Source organism: Rhinolophus sinicus, linkage group LG17 (assembly GCF_036562045.2).
Source record: "Rhinolophus sinicus isolate RSC01 linkage group LG17, ASM3656204v1, whole genome shotgun sequence".
NCBI lineage: Eukaryota > Metazoa > Chordata > Mammalia > Chiroptera > Rhinolophidae > Rhinolophus > Rhinolophus sinicus.
In genome coordinates this window covers 3,128,178-3,153,078 of record NC_133766.1, presented here as the reverse complement: position 1 = coordinate 3,153,078, position 24,901 = coordinate 3,128,178, and the positions used below count along the sequence as shown (strand labels likewise).

The following is a 24,901-nucleotide window of genomic DNA, read 5'->3' as shown; positions in this document are numbered from 1 at the left end:
AGTAATACAGAGTATTACTAAGGTCAAACAACCTTTTTAATATTATCCACGAGATAATATGCCAACCTCACATCCGCAGTTCTACACAATTTTATGATACCTAGAATTAAAAAAACGGATATAATTTATATCCATTACAGTATTGTTATAAGAAGAGAATTCAAAGTTGGCATAAAGGACCCAAGGTAGAAAGTAGCTTACACAGAAAATCATTTGCATAGGCCAAGAAGGCCCTTTGTGCACACCACCACCCAGGGCCACTCAACCCACCAAACGCTGCCTGTCAGACCGGGACAGAATGGAGCGCTATGAAGAGAGAGAGGGCATGGTTTATGACTGCAATAAACTACGGCTGGAAGGCCATAGCACATCTCCTGCTGCACGCACCCTGTTGCTCGTCAAGGGACATGGATCCGAGCTGTTTGTTAACCACAGAAGAAGGAGAATCTGAAACAAAAATGAGATTTCAACTTAAAAGTAAGCAGCAGAAAACTGCACAGCAATGTCATGATTGTCTCTAAGCTTAGGGACCAAATAATTGTACAGGGTGGGGAGAAAGTAAGTAGTTGGTGTGTTTCCCAAGCAGTGAGTAAGCAGGGCCGTGTGCTGATTGGTTATTCCAGGCAAGCATTCAGCAACTTCAAAATCGAGTGAAGAGCACATCCCTCTACGTCCATGCATATACCTATTGTCAAATTCATTTAGCACAGGCACAAGGTGCAGGGTAGAGAACACAGAAATGGGGCAGAAGGCTCTTTGTCCCGCTCCAAACCCTCTCCATCTCCGTGAGGTAGCTTGCCCTCTGAACGGGAGGATTCAAACCGGGAAATGAGATGCACACTACACTTTGCTAGATGGTGTTTGTTGCACCTTGAGCTAAAAAGGGAGCTCAAATGAAGATGTGAAAGGAAATGGTTTCTAAAAGAAATGCTCAGTGAAGTCATTACCATTACAGAAACATAGATAACTCTCAAACTCTCTGATGTGTTGTGCATATTAAATCTGTACTCTGTGAAGTCTTTGGTTTCTGTAGCTGACTTGGTAGGAAAAAGAGAGGCAAGGAGGTTTAATGGTCTGGGCATCATGCTTCCCACCTTGGCTTCAAATAGAACATTTTATTTTTATTCTTTTGATACACTGAGTTTCTATATTAGAATTTGTTTTTATAAATGGGCTCTATTGCTCGCCAAACACTGGTATGAAGGGAAGGCAGCATGCTGAAATTGAAAGAGCACTGGTCTGGAGTTAGTCATTTTAAAAATTCTATCCCTGGTTATGTAACACAGAACAAGTCACAACATTTTTCAGCCTAAGCTTCTCCTTCCCCTTGGTCATCCTAGGGACCACCCGACCTAAGCAAGGCACCGGGGGACAGCAGAGGACGGGGCCACTATCCCTGGCTTGGCTGGGTCCCAGTGTCCCACCGGGGCTACAGAAAAAGGGAAAATGTGGATTATACGCATAGTCCTCTGCTAAACGTAAGAATCATTTCTAGCTTCTAATATCCTGAGCTCTAGCTCTTAGTAAGTGTTGTTAATAAAACGAAAACCTAGCATTTTTGACTGATCATCAGTTTCCATTCATCATGGCATTTTATTCCCCCAAAGGTAGACATTTTAAGTTAAGAGTATCCTTAAGTGAACAGCTAACAGTTTTCCAATATATCCTGGATTCTCAGCAATTTTATATCACTTGGCTGAGTCCTGCCACTGGAACCACCTGTATCAACTTTAAATTGTCTACTTTCTGATATAACTGGTTTGTTCATAGATTTTTGTATTACTAGATTTTGATAAAGTATGATTTGAAAAACAGCTTTACTTTTCCTTACTTATCACCTCTTCATCAAAACTTTCAATTCGACAAATCTGTACCATACAAAAAAGAAAGTAGGAATGGCAGTATTTCAGTCAGTTCCTTAACTATTTATGCTTTACTTTTCTTTATAAGACTTCTCATTTATCCATCTCAGAATCAGATACAACATTCCTACCCACGCTGTTTCTGAAGAACAGATCAGTTGGTCTTTAGAGAAAAACCAAAATTATATTCTTTAAAATAAAAACAAAAATGTGAGTCACAATGAAATAAGTATTGGAAAATCCCCCTAGAAAGTCTCTTTTGAAATATTTTTCATCCCTTTGGATTTATTATACATTTGATTATGCTCTCATTTAATAATGAAGAGCCATACCAACTTTCCAAGCAATCTTTTTTCAAATACTTAATTTTTCCATACATTTAAAGAATGTGCAAATCTTATGAAATAAAATGCATCTTATTTAATTTTTAAAATAAAATTTAGGAAGTTTCTAAAAAAAAAAAAAAACCCAGATAAAGAATCTAAAATGCTGTCATCTCTACAAACTTGTGTATTTTCAAACTTTTAAAGGATTTAAAATATGAATGAAGTTTATGCTAAGACAGAAAGATAGAGTTAAACTAAAAGGGTTTCCTTTTTGGTCTTACAGTCTGTAGATCTAGGGAATTATTTATTGCTCCTCTCATCTTGAAAACCAATCTTTAATAAGAAACCCTCCTTGATCATTGTTTCCATTCTATTTCTAACCGTGGGTGCCATGAAACTGTCTTTAGAACGCTTCTTTTCCTGCCATACAAACCTCTGAAGTGACATGTTTTTATACCACAGATATTCATAAATACCACACTGATAACTTTTAACTTACAGAAATATTTCCAATTAACTCAATAATCATGAGAATAGCTAATATATATAAAAAATACAATTATTAGTGCTGGTTGTTTCAGTTTGCATACTCTACTCCATCTCTCCATAAAATACCTTCTAGGAAGCACCGTGAAAAAATAAAAATCAGACCATATGGTCCTCAAAGATAATTCATTACAAAGTACAATAAATTTGGTTTGTCAGCTTATTGGAAGTGTTTAAAATTATATTATTTTTATGGTCGAGATAAACTTTAAGCAAAAGCTCATTCAGTACTAGCTCAAGGTGTCTAATGCCAATTACTGTATGTTTTGGTATCAAGCAAGTTCTTTAGCCCTTTGACATCAGCATTTTCTCAACTGTAGAAAGAAAACAATGAATTACAGTTTAACAGGTAAATGACAAGACTCTTCAGCCAGTCTCCCGGGTTCGTATCTGGCTTTTATCCTCAGTAATACTGTCACCCTGGGCAAGTCATTTAAGTTCTCTAAGTCTCAGTTTCTCCATCTATAAAATGGGGACACTCATGATATCAACTACACACTGTTCTTATGAAGATCTAATGAGACAATTCATGTAAACTACTTAGGTAGCACATAGGAAGGAGTCAATTAATGATATTCTCACTTGCCTGCTTTTCAGAAACATGGTATCGAATGAAAAATAATGAGAGGAAGCCGTTTTGAAAAATAGGGAGCATGTTCCCACTTTTAAAGTCCCACGAGAATCATCACTGCTTGGCTCCCGACGGTCAGCCAGGCAGCGAAGGTGTGCTTGCAGAACTAGGTCAGCATCAGATGGGACTTACTAATGGCTTGTTATACACACTGAAAACGTGGGTCAAGCACACCCACTGGAGAAGCGCTACACGACTGTCACCAAGGACACCGGGGAATCGCTGTTGTGTCTAGGGCCTGCTCGCTCGCACAGGACTGGGTAAGTGCTGATTTTTTCCAATATGGCTCAGTTTTGAAAAGCCCTTTTACAAAAATAATTACCAATGTTCTATACCCTTTTGGGGTATAAAAATTACTTTTTCCAATTGGTAAAACCGTGCCATAAAGTGAAAAAACAGTTCCTACCTGACCCTCTCTAGGCTGGCTCCCTGCTCCAGTGGGGCTCTGTGGTGGTCGGGCCAGGGCCAGCAGACTCCACAGGGTGCTGTCACTCTGAGCAGGAGCCAGCAGCCCATGACTTCAGGGGACCTGAAATGGAAAAAAAGAGCTGGGTTTAAAATCAGCCACATGCTGAATACCTCTGCCACAGCTGTTCGCGGCATCCATCCGAGAAACATACATATAGCTCATTCAAAGCTCGGAATGCTATCAGCCTTACACGGCTCTGATAGGAGCACGTTTTAAGGTAGTAAGTGAAAGGAACTATAATTAGGCTAGTACGTTATTATGCATACTGCTCTACTTAGGAGTATAACAACTTTGTTACACAGTATTATCTACTCTATCCTTATGCCGTCTCTATAAATTATGGCCGGCCACACTATCTAAATGCATCAATAACTGGGAAACTGAGGCATAAAGCAGCCAAATGACCTGCCCAAGGTCATTTAGTCATAGGGCCAGGGACAAGACCTCAGCCAGCCTAACACCCAGGCAGTGATCTGATGATGGCAAATCCGTGTCTTTATGATTTAAAAAAAAAAAAAAAAAAAAATCACTTAGAGGCTAGAAATGACTTACGGTGTATTTCCTAGAAGCCTAGAAAAAAAATTGACGTTTTTAAAACTAAATAAAGTAAAAATATTTTAAAGTAATATACTGTGACTTTGGAAAATGAAAAATTTGGAAATTACCTATGAAGAATTATCATGTATAAGTGTCAAAATTCTTTTAGAGCAGTTTTCAAACTGTACTTCAGGAAGCAGAGGTGCATTGGGGGTGGAAAGAGGGGCAAGCAGGTAGTCAGGCCTTATCGCTTTTCTCCTTTTATGTTTAAATCACAACAGTCACTTTTGTCTATTTTATGTTAGGACTTCCACGTGAGACTCTGATAAGAGTTCACAGCTGAAACCACTGTTGAAATCTTTTTAACATTTATCTTATATAGCTCACTTGAAACTGAAGATGATACCATGTAATGATTTGAAATGATGGTTTATTTAGTTTCCAATTGCCCAGAAATATTGGCAATTAAATAGATATATTGTATCTGGGATTATCATTAAGTCGCATCAGGTCCCATCCCATTAAAATATAGATTATTTCTACAAAATGATTTGATCCCACTCTCCTATAGAAATTAGGTATTGTAGATTCATCTTACAGAGCCTTTCACAAAAGATCCTCATGAGTCCTATATTTTAGAAAAAGAGTAAAATGTTTACTAGACAATGTAATAATTCAGAAATTCTGTATGTGTTAAAATTGCTTGGTTTCCAAGTCACATTAATGCCTCCTTTGAATATCTGATAGCTAAAAAACCTAAACAGGTGAGAAGACAATAGAAATATCAGTTACTAACAGTTATCTGTTACTGATGCTACAAAGATGTCAAGGTATAATGAGAAAATATTTCTTTACATGAGAATTGCACATTCTTCTATTGTTAATAAGTTAAAATCTAGAATGTTAATTTTGGTGCTTTCAATACTGATAATTTTAGCAGTAACCTAGCATGACAGATGGATTAATTAATGTCCATCATACACATACACAAAATTGTATTTAATCACTAAGTATAGCAAAATATTTTAATAATCGTTATTCAAATAAAACCTATCTCCCTGTTGAATTTCATAAATTTAACTCATATTCATTATTTCTATAATTTGTGTGTTCAGAAATAAAGAATTTTGTATTAAGCCAACTCCCTTTTCCTCATATCCAGAATTTACTAAGTGGGCAAAATATATAGATTTTACTAGTTGTTCTTTGTAACAAATTGACAAGATATTATTTAATGGTTTTTAAAGCTTTAAGTTAACAAATAGTGCTCCTGCGACATGCGAGGACAGACAAAAGTAGCACTGTCAAATGAGCCCAGGGCCTCTTGCAGAGTAGACTTCTTAGGGACCCATATGAATGCTACGTCAAAAGCATATGCTATAGATGAAGTGAAGGCAGCGACATACACGGAGTGATAGCACTAAGGGCCTCTAATGCTGGTCTATGTGGGCAGCCGGAGGGGCCCAAGTAAGTTGTTTCATAACAAAGAAGAGAGACCATGTTTCTCAACTTCAAAACTAGCAAGGTGTCTACTCAACTTCAGTTTTTTAAAGATTACCACATATAGACTGTTTACCAAACGAGATACTATTAAAAAAACAAAAACAAAAAAAAACCCAGAGACATTGTTGCTTGACCTCTATTAATATAACACTGAATTAAAAATCAGGTCCAGAATTTGTCCCAAACATCACACCTATATTATAGTTTTTTTACATCTTTTGTATTTCACCACAGTATTATATAATGTGCTTTTGTTATCATAACACTTAGTGGAACAGATATTTATTTCTAAAGTAGAGGTTGTCCAGTTCTACGAATATACAAATTAATTCCAAGGAATTAAATCAGAGTTCTCAAACTAATTAACGCCCAAACTCATCACTCGTTAGGGCAGCAAAACAAAGTATATTAAAGTATTATAATCTCCTTAGTATGAGAACCCAGACACACTCTAGTTTCCAAATAGAGACTTACAGCACCTAACATAGTACCTATAATTAATTCTTTCAACAAATGCTTATTGAGCATCATGAGCTTTCTGGTCATAAAAGAAAAGGGCCATTAAAATACTCAATGAAAAAGAGAGTGGCACTGATAATTACAGTTATCAGAGTTTTATAGCATAAGAATTGGAACATCAGACCATGGAGTATGTTTGCTTCCCTACATACCAGAAAGTCGATTATGTGTAGAAGGAATAAGTAAGCAAATATGGAAAATTTTCAAATAATTACAGAAGGGGATGATTGAGTCAGTATGCCAGTATGGCCAAACAATATTATAATTCTAAAAAATCTAGCATTACTAGGTTTATATAATAGGAATACTGGTTAACTTTTCAAGCAAAAAAAAAGAAAAAAGAAAAGACACTAGGAGGAGCTAGGAGCCACACGCATGGAAACCGTTTAAGCACACAGGAAATTTCAATTATTAGAAAGTAGTTCAGCGACTATAAAAGTAACCAACATTGGCCCCTCTCCAAATATACGATAAATAAAACAATGAGTTATTTTATATTCCTCTCTGGCAAACGCTGCTGCCAATGGGTCCCTCTAGCCAGGGGTGATGACCCCACCCTGTGCAAGAAAGGGAGGGGGAAGCTGCAAGCACATCAGCTCTCGTTTTGAAGGGCAAGGAAGCATCGTATTACACGGCAGCAGTGCTAAAAACCAACTCTACCAGCTGCTCAAGGACACTTGACATTAATAACCTGAAGCAAGAGGGTCCTGGGCCGGGCCCTCGTGAGCAGACTGATCAGAAGTGGGAGGCTGGGGTCGGGCACGCGCAGCCAGCTCTCGCTGCCTCTGCTGCTCAGCCTTCTTAAGCCTCAGCTGCTGCAGGCGCTTACGGAGCAAAGCTATCTCGGGCCCCCTCAAACGTTCTGACACAGACGGGAAAAGAAAGGGGAAAGATAGCAATAAAATAGAAAAGAGTAAGAATGTGATTATACATTTGATTATACAAGACAACAGTAAGAATCTGATTATACAAGAGAGAAGGATATAAATTAAACACACGTCTCATAGAGGAATACTAAAAACAAATTACACATAAGAAAAGAAGTTACTGGTCATTAAAAGAGATAGCTACACAGTCTTATACACCCAAATGCTTCTGTTTAACTTGCTGAATTGACACATACAGTTCTCTAAGAATATTTAAGTAATTAAACAGAATGAAAATAAAATCCTCCATAAGCAAAACATTTAAAATGAACATTCCTTTCCTAATTTCATCTCTTTCTACAACAAAATGAAAAACTGAAAAATACTGGTTATGTTATCTAGTCTACACAGAAAAATTACATTACTAATCTTAATCAAATAATTTAAAAATTCAATTAAAAAGTTACGCATTTGGAAACAATTCTTGGAATTTATTAGTGGAGCGTTCTTTAAAAAGTGGAAGGTACATATTTTTCAGCTAAAATGTTTCTTTTTATGTTAGAATTGTTTACTTTTTCTTATTCAATGCTCAAATATATGTACATAATGTTTAAGATTTTCTTACTTCATCTGAAGCACTGGTTGTACATAGCAAGTAGAAATAACATTTTTCTATAGAAAACAGAAATTTTGCAGAGATAGTTATTGAGTACCTACTATGTATGAAGTATGATCTTAGGCTCTGGAGATAAACAAAATAGTGAACAAAATCGTCCCCACAGTGTGGTTTCTGTTCTGAGAGGCAAACGGACGTCAGTGAAGACACATGTATGTAATATACGTATTGTGTGTGTCTGTATGTGTCAAGAGCGGATAACGATGATGACGTACATTAGGCAGGGTGAGGTAAGGGGGACAGAGGTAGTAGGGAGGGCTTGTTCTGTGCACAGTCATTAGGGAAGGCTTCTGTCACAGGACAACGTTTGAACAAAGACCTCCAGGATGTGAGGGTTTAAACCACAAGCCTACCTGGAAGGAGTGCTCCAGTGGAGGGAAGGCCAAATGCCAACGCTCAGAGAAGGGAGCGTGGGATGTGGGATGTCTCCTGCAGGTAACGGCAGCACACCTAGCTGAGGGTATGCATGTAAAGTGAGCCCAAGCTTTCAGCCTAGGTAACAGGAAAAATGCAGCTGCCATTTATTGCGACAGGGACGAATGAAGAAGGAACAAGTAGTATTAGAGGAAGGAAAAGAACTAACAGATACCCAAGTGGAGAACCTGAGCAGGGACTAACAGTGCAGAATTCACCAGGAAATCCGGACATGACTGGTGACGTTTCTTTAAGCCACCTAGAGAGCAAGTGATGACCGAGAAGGGGGCTAAGAACTGAAACCTGGGACACGCTGACGTCTAAGAAGAGAAGAATCGGAGGAGTAAGAAAGAGAAGCCAGTGAGGAGGCTGGAGAATTGAGTGAGGGGACTTGCGTAGGCTAAGTGATGACAGTGTGTGAAGAAGGATGGAGGAAGCAGTTGTCAAATGCTGCTGATGTGATGAAAAGGAACCTGAGAACGAAGCACTAGAGTTTGCACCTTGGAAGTCACTGCTGACCTTAACTAGAGCTGTTTTAGTGAAATCACAGGGGCCCAAACCTGCCTGAAACAGGTCCAAGAGAAAGGGGAGGTAATAAAGAACCACTAAGCAGATATACTCAGAGTCTTGCCACCAATGGGAAACAGACAAATCGATGACTGTTGGTAGGGGGCTAATGAGTCAGCGAGACTGGTTTCACTCTGGGAGATAAGACACATGTTTGTATGCTGAGGGACAATGTTGAACGGGGAGGAGAAGAATGATGCATGGTGAGAAGTGGGCAAATGCAGCCAGGTTGTCCTTGAGAGACCAAAGGAGATGAGCTGCAGGGGACAAGAGGAGGAACAGGTTTTAGATAGGGGCACAAAAACGTCACCCACCATACCCAAAAGGGTGGCAGAAAACACGGGTAGATTCGACATAGTAGCACACAACAGCTATCTCTGTTGACCTGATGGTGGGAGCACACACAATTTCTCTCAGAGACACCGGCCACAAATTACACAAACTACCAAATCACTTTCAGCCTCCTGTACGTACATTTATAAGGGTGCAAAATTTGGTTAACTGTTTCAAGAATCGATCATGCCAGAGATATTATATTAACCTCTCTTTACCATGTCATCTATTTATTTATAAAGAATTTCATTCAGTTAGCCAACTGGCAGTTAAGATTTCCCAATTCAAGTGTTCCCATAGTCTCTCATTGCTAGTTTTTCCTAGGAGATTCTCCGGTACTAAGAAGGATAGTATTCACTGAGAAATAACTTGTGATGCTCAATGACATAGTGTCTTCTTTTCAAGTATATCATATACTGTATTTATTGCCAGCATAACAGCAATGCTTTTCGCGGCACAGAGCATGAATATACAGCCATAAAGTTTGTCATTTTACACTTCAAAAGAAATTACCATGAAGAGAGAGATTACATATATGTCAAATTTTGCTAACTTTAGAAAAGTGACAAAAAAATTCCCCCAAGTTCATTCTTGTTCCAAACCCTCTCTCCTGCACAGCCAAACGTGTGATGGGGATCCAAGAGTCTCCATCCTAGAACTTCTAGATGGAGTAGCAAACACACAGCAGACTCTAAATGCAAGCACCGATGTTCTCGAACTTGGAAAATCAAGATTTAACTATGATACTGTCATGAACCATTTATTCAATGCTTCAGCGCTTTGTAAAGAAGAATTTGTTCGCTTGCTTTTAAGGCTGGTTGTATGGTGGCTTTACCCTCCCCCACCTTAGGTTAAAAAAAAATGAAGTAGGAGAAGAAGCCAGCATACAGCTAGCTGGGAACGGCAGCTACTGAATTAAAACTTCTGACTGCACAGAGCAGAGTAAGCAAACATTTCTGCCAGCAATTTGACACATTAAAGGCAGGTAAAAGACACCCACATCACATCCTTTTAAAAATGTATACACGAAACATATGTAATTTATAATGTGAATAAATGCCTGGAGAATTAGTTTTGTTAAAAAAAGCCAAAATGGAAAGTGAATAAAATGAATATCTTTGGGTTGAATTAAACACCAACAATAACAAACAACAAAACCCTCAACAATCTGTCAGGAACTACTAATGGGAAATTTGTACTTCCATCTCCTGAAACTACTAACTCTATTCTTGTTTCTTTCTGGAAGACTCCAGGCCAGTCTCCCAATGACTTAATTCCCATTGAGACAGGAGACCAACAAACTGCAGTTGACCCAACTTGGTTCTAACCTCGTGTCCTGCCCCTCCAACAGCCAGGGTCTTTGGCCCACACACTGGGTTACTTTCACATTAAATTCGGGGGTCCTTTGCCTGCCTGCTATCAATCCGCCTCGGGTCCAGGCGATCCCGGTACATTCTTTCTCCTAGAACTGGTCACTCCTTTACTGACTTCCAAGGTCTCTTCTCTAATTGCCCAAAGTGGTCATTAACCTAGTATTTCCACTTGTTTCTAATCTATAAAAGGCCTGTACCTAGTCTGGGTGGACCCTGATCTCCTCTAAGGAAGCTGTAATCTGAATCCTTGGGCCTTGAAAAGCTTACTTTGATTTATTATACAACAGAGTTCTGATCTCCCCAGCAATTTTTCTCCAGAGCTCAATTCAGCTATAAAGATTCTGAACAGACCTAAATAAATTTGTAAATCTGAGCACAATTATTTGTAAGCAAACAGGACCATATCATATACTATCTTAACGAACAGGGGTCCCTTAGGTAACTCACTTCTCAAGGGAAGTCCCCGAAACTAATTTTGTATATACTGATATCCCTAGCCAACCCCAAAATCCACCTTCTTCAATCATATCCTTTGGTTTAAATTAGAATGAAACCAAAGGAAAAAAGCTGTTAACACGCTGGAATGATGGCCTCATCGAAGACTCTCATCACCATGGGAAAAAAATTACAAACAACACATGAAATGAAGACATTTCCAAGCTTAATTTAGAAACAACGAAAAGCGATGTCTGATAGGTACTATTGAAAAAGGAAGACAGTATTTTATAATTACTTTGAGATACCTTTTATAAATAAAACTGAAGATTTCATTTTAACTTACATAGTTTCAGTTCATATTCACACCTTTCTCGTTTCTAACTAGATAATCGTATAATCACAGTATTTTGTTAAATACTATGTATAAGAATCAAAATGTCTGATTAAATTCTGGGTTATGTATGTAGAATACGGTTCCAAAAGGTCTGACTAGATGAATTAAAATAAAATTCAAGAATACAAAGGGTAAAGAAGTGAAAAAAACAAAAAAACCCGACGCACTGATTTCAGGTTCTACCCGAGTGTATTTATCATCCCAATTCAGCTACAAAGCCCGACGTGGACTCGGTGGCCTTCTCGATACTCTGTTCTTCAGGTATTGCACTTGGTACGCTCACCTCACTCGTCGCTTCATTTAGTTTTTTTCTACTCGAATTTGTCCTAATTTCATCATTTATAAAAATGATCTTTAAAAAGTATTTCTGTAAGTTACCTTAAAATATTTTTGAACAAAGTAGGAAATACATTCAGTCTGATGTGTGGATTGCGTCGGGCAAACAATGGATCCCAAAACGATCCACAACCAGATCCTCATTCACAGTACGGCATGTGGGCAGCCTGCTGGAAGCATCCAGAATGAATGAAGTGGACTGAAACTACAGAGGCTAGAAGATAGCTAAATATACCCTACATAGCTTATATTCGCTGAAAAATAACAGATAGTCTTAACAATATCTTTAGAGAGTGACTATTTTGGGGCAAAAAAAGGCTTGTGTAGAACAAGATAGATAATGTCTGTGTTTCTTTATGGGAGTCTATTCTAGTAAGAGACAATAAGTCATAAACAAATCAATCAAAATTGAACAAAATAATTACAAAAATTTGTAAGCACTTTTTTAGGAAATAAACAGGGCTACATAAAAGAGAATAAAAATTGAGGGAGGGTAGGAAAAGAAGATCAATCTAGCTAGGGTAGTTATGAAAGACCTGCCTTGGGTGACACTTGAGCTGAGACCCAAGAAAAAAGGAGTTGGCTATATGATAAGCCAGGGGGAAAAGCTTCTCAGGTGCAAAGAGCAGTAGATACAAAGGCTCAGAATCAGAGAGAGGCAGAAAGGAACTTGGCACACTCACTCGAGGGGCTGAAAGAAAACCAGGAGAAAGTGGGATGCTCAGCAGGGGTGAGACAGCGTGAGACGAGGCTGGAGAGGAGGCAGGGGCCTGGCCGTGCCGGTGGTGTGGGGCCTCAGGAAGGAGTCTGATTTGGTTTTTCTTTTGTAGGTTCAATCAGAGATGGGAGTTTTGCCAGGCAAGTTTTCACATTCCCAATGTCCCTTTCCTCCACCCCAGCTGAAGTGACAGAGGAAATACACGGGATATGAAGGCAAGGGATAAACATTTGCATAAAGAGGTATCCACAGCAAGGCAAGAAGCACACTGTTTCATTTTCTGTCTCTATGCAAGGCAGTGATAGAAATCATGGCTCTGAGATGGCACGCCCACCCACTGCATGGACAATTCCCACTATCACAAACCTTCTGGACTTGGAAGTGTATGAGAGATTGGAAACAAAACAAAACACTAAGTCCTTGTTAAAATGTTGGGCTCTAGGATAATGAAAGGCCTATTGTCAAAACAATTAGACGTAATCTTTAGATGTTACATCTAACATCAAATCCCTTTCCTCAATAGCAATACTATCATAGTAACATGGAAATATTCCAATTTTCCATGGTTTAGTCAATCAAAATTATTTTAATAATCTATCAGATAAAAATATTTCCTTACTTTCTTTGAAAAATGTATAGGCAAAGGTGCCAAGTAATGTTCAAACAATGATCAAATGATCATCACAAAATATTTTTCCTATTTCAAATGATTGTGGTATTTAATATTTACAATAAATATGGGTAGGCATTTAGTAATTTGAAAAGTAGTATTAAAATGTGTTACATATCTATAACAAAAAAAGAAAAAGAAAACTCTGAATACTCAGAAATGTGTTTAAGAAATAACTGGAGTGAGTTAAGATTCAGTGGAACGTGAACATGAGCTAGGGAGTCTTGCTAAGCTTTCCTGATAACTTATAACTGATCAAATTCTTTAAGAACATTTCCAAGAATGCTATAACTTTAAAAATTCTTGTTTTTACTAATTTTACCTGCTTTGAAAAGCAAACTTTTAACTGATTCTGTCCCTACTTCCCAAACCCTCCAAAATATTTTATTTTCCCATAAGTGGAAATGCTAACTATCAATTAGAATGTAGAAAACCTGATTTTATAACTCAGCGTTAGCTTATTATTATAGATAAATTGTACACAAGTCTTAACAGTTCCATAATTGATTCTGGCTTCTATTCCCATAGAAACTGAAAATGAATTACCAAAAATGGGATATACTGATAAATCAGTGCTTAATTTAAAACACCCCATATTTGGCAATCTGGTATCAGATTCCAGAGAAGCAAGAATAAAGTGACAGCTTGGCAGCTAAGCTGTTAGGAATTTTTTATAGGTTATAGCTTAGGCCTGCCAGCTATATCTCTAGTTGCTAATATTTTTTGGTTATATGTCAAGTAAAATGTTTCCTTAGAACCCAAAGAAAAATATGAATAAATATCTTACTGATTATTATTATAATTACATATATTATACAGTTAAAATGCCAAGTAAACTATAGATGTTATCTGTTGAAATTTACTGTTATAAATACTAGTACAACCCATAGTTTGGGGGGGAAAAGCTGAACAGGAAGAGTTATAATATTGAGGAAAATAATAGTTTAACAGAATTTAGGAGTTAATTTTTCTACTAATATCAAGTACCAAGAAGACAAAGATTTGTTAAAACAATTCTTTCTCATGTAAATATAGGATGAATAATTCTTTTGGCAAATTGTATATGTTGTTGACAAGAGAACATATCAAATGCACCACATAAAATGTATTAAAAGTGTTCCATGATTTGAGGAAAATAATCAAAAATATAAATACAATGGAACCAATAATAATTAAGGCTATAGTTTCACCATTACTTTAATACAGACTAACAGCCAAGTAAGTTTAGAAAGATATTTTGCCTAAAATGGCCTATAAAAATAATCTTTAAGACAAGTGTATTAAACTATGTTAAAACACTATCTGCTGGCACCTATATTTTTTAAAAATTGTCTTATGTCAGTGGAAGATTCCTGCTGCTTGTTAAAATTCATGCAAGTTAGGCACACAAGAATTTGGTGCTTAAGTTGCACGTATACATTTGGATCATTTCCTCCAGCAGGAACAAGTTGATGTGATTTAGTATCTTTCCAAACAGCCCATAACGAGGTTTTCATGATGGGAAACTGAGATGACCCACCGCCTATTTAAAGAGTAACATCCTCACCAGACTGATGATGTGTATGCTGTCCAGATGCCTCGACAGGCTGCCTCTGCTCACTGTCTGGAGAAGACAGCAGAGAAGGAGATTGAGGTCTTTCCACAGAAGATGCGGTCGAGTGAGCCTGAGCGGACGCTGCAGAGGACACAGAGGGCTGCAGAAGCTGCTCGGCTGGAGCGTCTACGTCCATGGCCATTTCACCCACTTCCAAATCAGCGCTTGATGGGACGGCAGGAAGAGTCGAAACATCTGACTGACTCGTCGCACCTTCAAAAAGCAGAGGTTAGTGCAAGTTCAAATACTAAATGTTCTCTAAAACCAAGTACTCGAAACAGGTATGTTCAAAAAATACATGCACACTTGCCTATGTGTACACACACACACACACACACACACACACACACACACACATACTACATAGGAAATCAAAAGCACCCACTGGTGGTTTGGTCCCTTTGACCAAATAGGCTAATCGAGAGGGCTAAAGCTCCATCTACAGCACATTATTGTTAAAATAATCAATCTTTTAAGCAAAGTGCTCAATAAGGCAGCTTCACTTAGAGAAAGCCAAATAACAGCTTGTGAGATGTCTATAAATAACATCTAATCCCTTCGATTTAAAGATGATGATTCTGCTATAATAGATGGATAATGGATTTATAGCCATACATTCCCACTCTGTAACGTCATGTCCTTGGTAAAATAGGTAATAAAAATTGTATTAAGAAGAGTGACCCCACAAAGAGGCTAGAGCCGGACTGAGTTCCTGACTCCCATTTCATCAGCAGTAATGTTTTACCACCTAGACCAGGAGTGTCCAAACTTTTCTCAACGTTTTTCACCAAGGGCCATATGCAGTAAAATACACAAACAGCCGGGCCACTCACTCGAGGTGAAGTACATATTGCCTCACCTGGTTTATTTAAGTAAACTAAATATATTTTTGGAATTTGCTGCGGGCCAATAAAAAATGGATTGCGGGCCGCAGTTGGCCCACGGGCAGCAGTTTGGACACCCCTGCTCTAGACTAACACGATGCTGTTATGATTCTCAAGGCTTGAGTGTCTACTGTGTTTTGTGCTAGGCTTCCTACTATCTGCAAGGAATAATTAATACTCAATAAACATTAAAATTTCTCCTAATTTTACTTCAAACCCAGATTTTTATTAAAAATGGAGTGGACAAACCAAGTTCATGTCTTGCAAGATATAACTACCATAGAATATAAAGTATTTTTTCTCTTAATCACTATGATTTAAGTTGTTCCTTAGTTTATATTTAAGCACAAATTTAGTAACTCTTTAGCAAATCCAGTCCAAGGAATTTTTAAGAAAGTTAACTGACACACAGAAGTTAACAAGAAACATTTATGGATAACATTCAGTAGATACTTTTTATTCTGGGATTTAAAACATTTAGGAGTTAACTTTTATATGCCTCATTTTTGACAGAGATAAGTAACCTGCCAAAGACCACAAAGCTGGAAAGTAGTGAACAAAGATATGAAAACAGGTCAGCTAATACCAGAAACAGTAATTAATAACCAATGCATATAAGTAACCGAAAGGAGAAACTATTCAATTGCATAAATTTTTTTTATCTACAGAGTTTTATACATTTCTACTCTCAGAGTACATAGAGAAAGGACTTTAAATGGGGAATATCATATGCTCTTATTTTTTTTGAGAAAAAGAAAAACTAAGGGCTAAACTAGTAGAATCTAAAGGGACAAATTGTACCCAATACTCTTTATCCTCTACTGCTTCACACAACAGTAAGAACCTTGTATTATTGTAGGTATAAAACATGGTATAAATTAGATAAATAAACCCGACATCAATAAATAGTTTTTGCCACCTTTCTGATGACTTTAATTAATAAGAAAAATTACCTCTGGGTCGAGATCGTCCTCGTCCTCTATTGCTTTGCGCAACTTCACTTGCTTCTTCAAACCACCTTGATAACATGTCAGACATTCTCTGCATCAATGACACATTGGGGCTTTGCTCTCCTAATGACAACACAGGTCTTATTAAGGAACTTGGTAATAAGTCAGGATCTTTCAGTAATGAGAAAACCTAGATTTGAGAGCCTTAAAAATGAAAGCTATTAAAAGCAGTCCAATCGCCCAAATAAATTCTATAAATATACGAAAATCTACTAGAGCCATCATCACATTTCATAGTAAATGTTTAAATGAGTGACTCTCCCTCTGTACTTGGATTCCTCAAGCACAGGACTTAACTTCTCCTACATCTTAGGCAATTCTTAGGTGCCGCCACACCTCTACCCCAACCACAACCCAGATCTTTAGTTCCAAGAGTGCACAGCTAGAAAGGGCTCATGTATTACACATTGAGCAGATTGAAAGAAAGGTTTGTCCTCCAATGTAAATTTCCTTAAGTTGAATTTGTTTTCATCATTTACTGTAAGCAAATTCCACATAGGTGAAATACTGAAACCAGAAAGTGTTTTGTCTCTTCTCTCCCCTCTTTTCCTCCTTCATGCAAGTTTTTTCTTAAGAGCATTTTCATATTAAGTACGGCACCAAATTAAAACTGTGACAATTCTACTCTACAATCATATAATTAAAAATAGAAATGACTTGTTCTTGAATTTTCCATGAAAACAGAATTTATTTTATACTTTATTGCTTTTATGTAATATAGCTTTGTATTTAAATATATCTTTAAAAAATACTAAGGATAATATATTGGGAAATAAGCTTTTGATCTTAAAAGATTTCAGAATTCATTAGAATAAGATTTTGGCTACAGATTCATTTATTAAAACACACATAGATTAATTCTATTTTAAAGTATGTCGTCTTAGTTTCTTATGCTTGTCAAAGGAACCTGATAGAAGAGGGGGGGAAATTATGTGCTATTATAAAACGCTCAGGTTGGAAACTGATAGTTTTCATTCTATTTATATCTAATAAAAAGGAAAAAATTTACAAGTTTGGTAAAGCCCAATGTCTTATGGGACAGTGAGCATTCTCAAACTCTCAGTGGGAATGTAAAGTAGTACTTTGGGAAGGGTAATTTGATAACTACCACACTTAAAGTGCACTTATCCAGTGACCCAGCCATTCCACTCTTAGGAATTATATCTTAAGATACACTTGCACACGTCTGCTAAGACAGATGTACACGGATTTTGTCACAGCATCATTTATACTAGGGAAAAAACTGGACACAAGGTAGAATACTAATGTTTAAAAGCCATATTAAGAAAGAAAAGTGGACCAAAGAATAGTTACCGTCGCGCTCTCGTTCACTCTCAGGCCTTGCTCGGGGTCCAGTATCTGACCAATCGCCACGGAGTCTCAAACGCTTCACTGGAGGCTGTCGTAACTAAAGGGTGAGGAGAAAACTCATCTGCTCAACTCTCACAGCATACGTTAAGTCTAGCAGTCTTCCCATCACCCTGCTTTCTCACTGAGTAAGCAAGTGAGGTGGCAGAGCAATAGGAAAGATGCCGAGGAAACACCGTGCAGAGGAAACCCAAGCCCTAAGCTAGAAGCCTGTGTAAGCAAAGAGAAGTGGCTAGAGCAGAGGAGACAAAGCAGACAGCAGTGGAAGCTTAAGAACCGGATGTTACAAGTTCCTGAAGCCACTGTAAGGACCTCAGTTTGGCTCTGAGTGAAATGGGGAGCCACTTGGCGTGCTGATCAGAAGAGTCTTATAATCTGACTTAAATTCTAAAGGATCACTTGGTCTGCTGTGTAGCTGACGGACTGTGGGGGGTGAGGCAGGGGGACTGGTTAGAAAGCTGCCAGAATAATCTAGAATAACACTGAGGCCTTGGACCAGGGTCGTAGGGTAGTCAGAGTGATGAGTGGTACCACGGATTTGGGCTAGATATTTTAGGGACAAACTACAGGGGCCAGGAGAGAGAGATTGTATTGGACAAAGCTGCCCAATGAGAAGGTGGAGCAGGTGGGAAATGACAAACAAATTAGAGGGAAAAGACAAAAGACAGTAAAAAGAAAAAAGGATACAAAAATAAAGGAAATGAGAAGTAAAAAACAAACTATTGAATATGACAAAAGAATATACTAAATAAAGGAAAAATGAAATAAATTATTAGAAGAGAAGAGGAAATAAAAAGAGGCCTCCATAAATTAAGAAAATGTAATGGAAACAAAAGAAAAAATCATACATTAAACTTTTACTCATATTTTAAAACCCTGCTCAAGCTTCTCTTATGTTCCCAATCAAAATCAAATATTCTCTCCTTTGGTCTACTTATATACAACATAATTCTTCTGTATAATTGCATCATTTTTAAGTTTCACATGTTTGTTTATTTATGTCTATACTTCTGCTAAACTGGAAGTTCCCAAGTGACAGGCCATGTCCTTGATTTCCTAAAGTTTCATATGGGACTTAGTGTATAGTAGGCACCCAATAAGTATTTGGTGAGTTAAGTTTGACTGAACACTACTGTCAAGGATTTAGCATAAAACACTAAAAGAAAAGATGGTGGGATAAAGATAGAGACAGATTATTAATTTCTTCTTCTAATACACCTCTGAATTGTTTGGTTTATTACAATAAGCATGATTTATTTTTATAATTTTAATCAATTTTTAGAATTATTTTTCTCATTTTAGCTAATTCACCGAAGGATACTGAGAAAAAACACATTCAGAAAAAACCCCACACCACTGTTCATGACTCAGCCTCATTTACTCTGATTATATAAACATCTTTCCGCTAAGTATTCTATGGTATAAAACCTAGTTGGCCCACTTAAAATGTTTCTGCATTTCCAACTCTTTCATTATGTAACAGTCACAAAGTTTGACTATAATCTTACTGAAGTACGTATCTCAAGAAGAAATTACACAGCAACGACAGAATGACAGAGCAGAGGCCACATTTTCAATCAGACCACTAAACTCATACATTGTCACATTTTAAATCCCAAAATATATTTACAAAGTAATCTTGATTTTTTTCTTGATTTTTTATAGCCCTCTAAATCTGTAATTTTAAGAAATGAATATTGTTTAGCATCTCCTAGGAATTACAAAATCTTTGTTCTTTAGTACCTTTAAAATATGTCCAGGTATAGGAGTTGGGCCAATACCAAAATGTCACTAATAATTTATAAAAAGCAATGGTAAATTTCAAAAGACATTTCAAAAGCCAAAGAGTAGAGTGATTAAACATAGGACATTATAAAATAAAAAAGCCAAAGTGAAAAACAATCGGGGCAAGAAGCTAAACAGGTTAGAGCAAACATTTGGCTACTGCTGTGTACTGTCAAGGATACATTACTTCTGGTTTTTGTCTTTTATAACTCAAGTCTGTGCGTCAGTGTGTGTGTATGTGTATACTTGAACATACCATTGCCTCACTCACTCACTCACCTGTATTTTGTGAAATGTCCCTAGGGATATCACACGCTCATAGCTGTGAAAGGGGCAGATCGGGAGAGGAGGGACCACTGTTCACATGGGAACAGCAAATGGTAACAGGTGAACCTCCTGCTGGTGCATGAATACAAACGTTTAGTCTCCTGGCGTCTGCACATCCGTTTTCTACCCTTGTAACTGCCTTTTCTGCAACTGGTAGAAGTGTCGATCTTTCCTGCTGCTGCTGTGCCTCCCCAAAGTTAGAGAAACATCTTGCTCTTAAATATTTTCTCTTTAAAACGATTTCACAGTGCTTTTTTTCTAGAGCCTCCCCCTTCATTATTTATTCACCCCCGTTCTTTCATGGATGTTTCAGGCCTTCTCTCCTAGACTGTCAATGCCTTGAGAATTAATGCTAATTTTTTAAGCCTTTCAGGACCCAGGAGTCACTGGATTAATGTTTTCTGAATTGAATAGAGAATACGCTTTTGAGTAAACTTACCTCTTCTCTTCTCTCTTCTGCAGAAGGAGTTCTAAGTTCTCGTGCTGTATCATCTTTTGGATCAAAAAGATATATGTAATCTGAAGAGTAACTAACAAGAATCTCTTGACCATCTTCACTGTAACACAGAGATGTCACCCTGCAGGACTTATTATTAAGATGAGAAGGGATAAAACGGGCAACCATTCCAGTAGTTCCTCGCCCTGCATAATTCCCTAAGTGAGACAAAAGCAAGCTATTTAAAATTCATGTTTTTGAAGAAAAACATTTCAAAAAGTCTCAATCTAAATTATGAGACACATGATTTAATGTAGCAATGTAAATCCAAGCTATCACATTCTATATCTAGAAGAGGCTCTTTTTTCAATAACCAGATTTTGTAACAAAATAAAAAGTAACCCAGTATAAAGGAAATATTATCTTCAAAAAAAATTTTCATGATTGTCTGAAATTCCAGATTACATAAATGTTTTCCTGGAAATATGAGTTATATAATCAATTAAATAATTTATGATTATATTCACACGAAATAATCCTCCAAAAATTCTCCCCAAATTAATATAACTTCATAATACAAATAGGAAAGCTGATATTTATTAACATACTGGATAAAACAGGACAGTTCCTTTTAAAGCGATTTACTTTTTACTTTATGTTCCTAAAAGATTTCTGACTGTCCTGAAATTCTCCTCTTACAAGATAACAGAGTGGGGAAACTATTCCAATTTTAATGAAGTTTGGAGGTCATCAATACAACACGACGTCGGGGGTGTGGGGAGGTACAACGGGCATTGTGCCCTGGGGGGCCCAGGGATCCCACCAAGCTGTACAATCCTGCACAATGAGATTTTGCCCTGCCCAAAATGTCACTGCGTCCCATCTGTTGAGAAACAATAATTAGGCCTATAATTGCATATCATATTAATACTGTTTCCCCTAAATGTGCATATCCAAATAGACAACACTCCTGACAGTCCTAGTCCAAAAAATACCAAAAAAAATCCTGCCTGGTCTTCCGGTTTCAATAACCAATATCCACTTTTAATGGACATAAATTGACAATGAGATGGCCATTGCGTTAGTTTCTGGCCAAGCCCATTTTCATTTTTCATAACATAACAATACGTGACTATATGTAAATCTATAAATAAAAGTGCACATGTAGTTGATGTCTGTGGTGTGTGTGTGTGTGTACGCAAGGACCCCTGGCCTTCCCGTATTGAGAACAGTCTAACGGAAGTCGGCTTTGAGTTGGGGAGTGCAGAGGCGGTGTGATCCACAGCGGAGGAGGAGCTGGGGGCGGACTCCAGCCCAGGACTGCAGCATCGTTTACCAGCACCGTAACGGGCTGCACCAGCATAAACACACGCGATACATGACACACACCCAAGTCACTGTTCTGTCCTAGCTTTTCTCTCCACCCTGTTTACTATTATCCTCTTAATTAAAAAACTGGAAAGAGAAATTAGGAAAGCCAAGTGTTGTGGACTAAATAATGTTCCCCCAAAATTCACATCCACTCAGCACGTCAGAATGTGAGCTTATCTGGAAACAGGGTCTTTGCAGATGTAATCAGTAAGAAGAGGTCATCCTGGATGAGGGTGGGCCTTTATCCAGTATGAGTGACGTCCTCATCAGAACAGGGAAATGTGGACAGACACACATGGGAGAAAGGCAGGTGCGTATGGAAGCAGAAATTGAAGGATATGTGTAAAAGCCAAGGGATAGACGCTAAGGATTGCCAGTGGCCACCAGAAGGAAGCAGGAAGAGAGGCACACAACAGATTCTCCAGCACAAAACAACTCTGCAACACCCTGATTTCAGATGTGTGGCCTCCAGAACTGTGAGAGAAGAAATTTATTTTAAGCCACTCAGTTTGAGGTAATTTGCTGTGACAACCCTAGGAAACCAATACAGTTGGCCCTCCATATCCATGGGTTTCAAATCTCAGGATTGAACAGGAAAACAGCATTTTTGTTGCATGGAATGTGTGCATGGTTCCAAGCCATTTTATAAGGGACTTGAATGACCGTGCATTTTGGTATCACGGGGGGTCGGGGAACCACTGTGCAGATCCTGAGGGATGACTGTACAGTAACTGTTATAACTTTTTAAACTGATAAACTGCAAAAGTACCACCCTGTAAAAGGACATAAAAACTTGGTGAAATGCTATTTTTTTACCATACGTATTATTCAAATACATCCTACTTACTGAATTTTATGGCAAATTAATGACATTTTAAAATTGCAAATGTCACCAAGATTTACTCTTTGAACTGCCAGAATCTTGTATTTTCAGACATATATATATATGTATCTTTTTACCTGTAGCCCTCGTGCCCAGCATTCTCCGATCATAGATCCGCACTGAACTGTCGGAACAACCCACAGCCAGGTAATAGGGAATCGGTGGACAGATCGCTACGGAAGTAGCAGCACGTCGGCAGTTAATTAAAATATCCTACAAAAATAACATAATACCAGTCACATAGAGCTCTACAGTAGAGATGATACTATATTTAAAACATTTTCCCTTCAATTAGAAGAAAATAACCTTTCTCAGAAATCCTAATTCAGGCAGTACAGTATGACAATGAGGAAGGAGAAAACTATATGGGGTTTTTTGTGTGTTTTTTAATGCATTTTTCAGATTTCTGTCAGTGTTTCTAACACATTCAGCTTACCTGAAAGCAAAATAAAAATACACTCCATCAATATTCCTCCTCAGCAGTTTATCACTCTAAGAAAATTCTGTTTTTCTTTACAGTTTGTTATACAACTTCAAAACTGACTTTTAATATAATATCGAATGTTTTCCTTATGAACCAATCAAAATATGAAAATGCTAAATTTAATTAAAATAGAATTTTAAAAACAACCAATATTTGAGTAATGCAAAATACATTTTGAAGAGGAAAAAGTAAAAATTGTTCCCCGATATAAAACTCAAACAAATTATGCTAGCTCAACAGCAGCTACAAAAAGCTGGTAATAATTCAAGAAACTCATTATTTATATTACCACAGTTTAAACCCTTTTCCACAACTAATTACATTTTAAGCAATGATATAATACAACTTGAATTATTTCTCAGAAATGCCTCCTGAATATCCCCATACTCATGAATAATGAACATCTTCTTTAGAAATGTGGAAAACATACATTACCTATATAATGTGTCACCAAGTCGCTAATTACATTAGAAGTACCTGGTATTTGGGGGCCACTGGACAGTAAAGATGGAGATATACTCTACCTTCGTCTACGATAAGTATTAATGATTATTTTATGTGGTACTCATAATATTTTAATTATAATTGTTGCTACTAAAATATAACAAAAATATTATTAGCTGATTTTAAACTTTTATCCTTTTCTTGGCTTGCAAATCTTTCTCCTTACCAGTTCAAAAACAAAGTACAAACATATATACAAACTCTGTAAAAGACAGATTTTACTATAATATCACTACTTATCTAATGCTATAGAAACATTAGAAAATGCAACGGCTATCACCCCAAATACATAGCCTTAAGGCATTCTGTTAATTTTATACCATTTTGTCTGTGACTAAAGCTCCTCTCTCTTCCCAGTACAGCCATGTTTTTAAATTACAACATTTTCATTTATTAACCTTACTTTCATCTTTATTTTTACAGGGTTTTGGTTATAAAAGCACAATTAAATCCTACTACATAAATACCGCTTAAAAGAATTTGGCATAACAAATTTTAGTACCTACCATTTACTAAGAAACAGATAAAGCAAATGCCGCTAATAAACAACCTGATATTTTGAACTTATTTCTGCCTTTCAGTTCAAAGCTTTCGTGTGTGTGTGTGTGTGTGTGTGTGTGTGTAAAACATAAAAACTGACTCAAAATTGTACATTAAACATTTTTGTTAATTTCTATTTTTTCCTTTTTCTTCTGTTTCAATACAAAAAATAATCCTCCTCCCCCCCAGAATTTTAACAATAGTAACTTAACCTGATTACTAGTAATTCTTTTTAAGGAGGGGTGGGTAACTTTCAGTAAAAATGTATTTAGCAATACTTTCTTACTTCATTTAGTACTTCAAATGATATGAGAAAAAAGCTACTGTCTAAATAATATTTTGGGGTCAGTTATCAAGGGTCATTATATGACGTCTCAGTCCTTTTTCAAGTTTAAAATAGTACCTAAAATACAAAATTGATAGTGAATCGACATCCTTAGATAAGTGAGCTAAATCTGAAAGAACATACTGATAGAATGGTATCTTATTATTCTTTTAAAAAGATAACACATAATTCTTGGTTTAAAGGTCAGGGTA

General features: G+C 37.1%; 1 protein-coding gene across 18 annotated transcripts in view; it reads right to left on the bottom strand.

Moving 5' to 3' along the window:
* Window positions 1-24,901, bottom strand: part of DCAF6 (DDB1 and CUL4 associated factor 6) — a 72,193-nt gene that overhangs the window by 31,640 nt on the left and 15,652 nt on the right. For 9 of the 18 annotated variants that reach the window (XM_074322036.1, XM_019747387.2, XM_074322038.1 and 6 more), the window contains 7 exons: window positions 22,914-23,049; window positions 20,586-20,800; window positions 17,981-18,074; window positions 16,610-16,729; window positions 14,725-14,985; window positions 7,085-7,255; window positions 388-447 (listed from right to left, as the gene is read on the bottom strand). In XM_074322036.1, the coding sequence (XP_074178137.1) occupies window positions 388-447; window positions 7,085-7,255; window positions 14,725-14,985; window positions 16,610-16,729; window positions 17,981-18,074; window positions 20,586-20,800; window positions 22,914-23,049 (1,057 nt within the window). The remainder of the gene's footprint in view (window positions 1-387; window positions 448-7,084; window positions 7,256-14,724; window positions 14,986-16,609; window positions 16,730-17,980; window positions 18,075-20,585; window positions 20,801-22,913; window positions 23,050-24,901) is intronic. The other 9 variants (XM_074322042.1, XM_019747391.2, XM_019747392.2 and 6 more) reach the window with 3 other exon arrangements.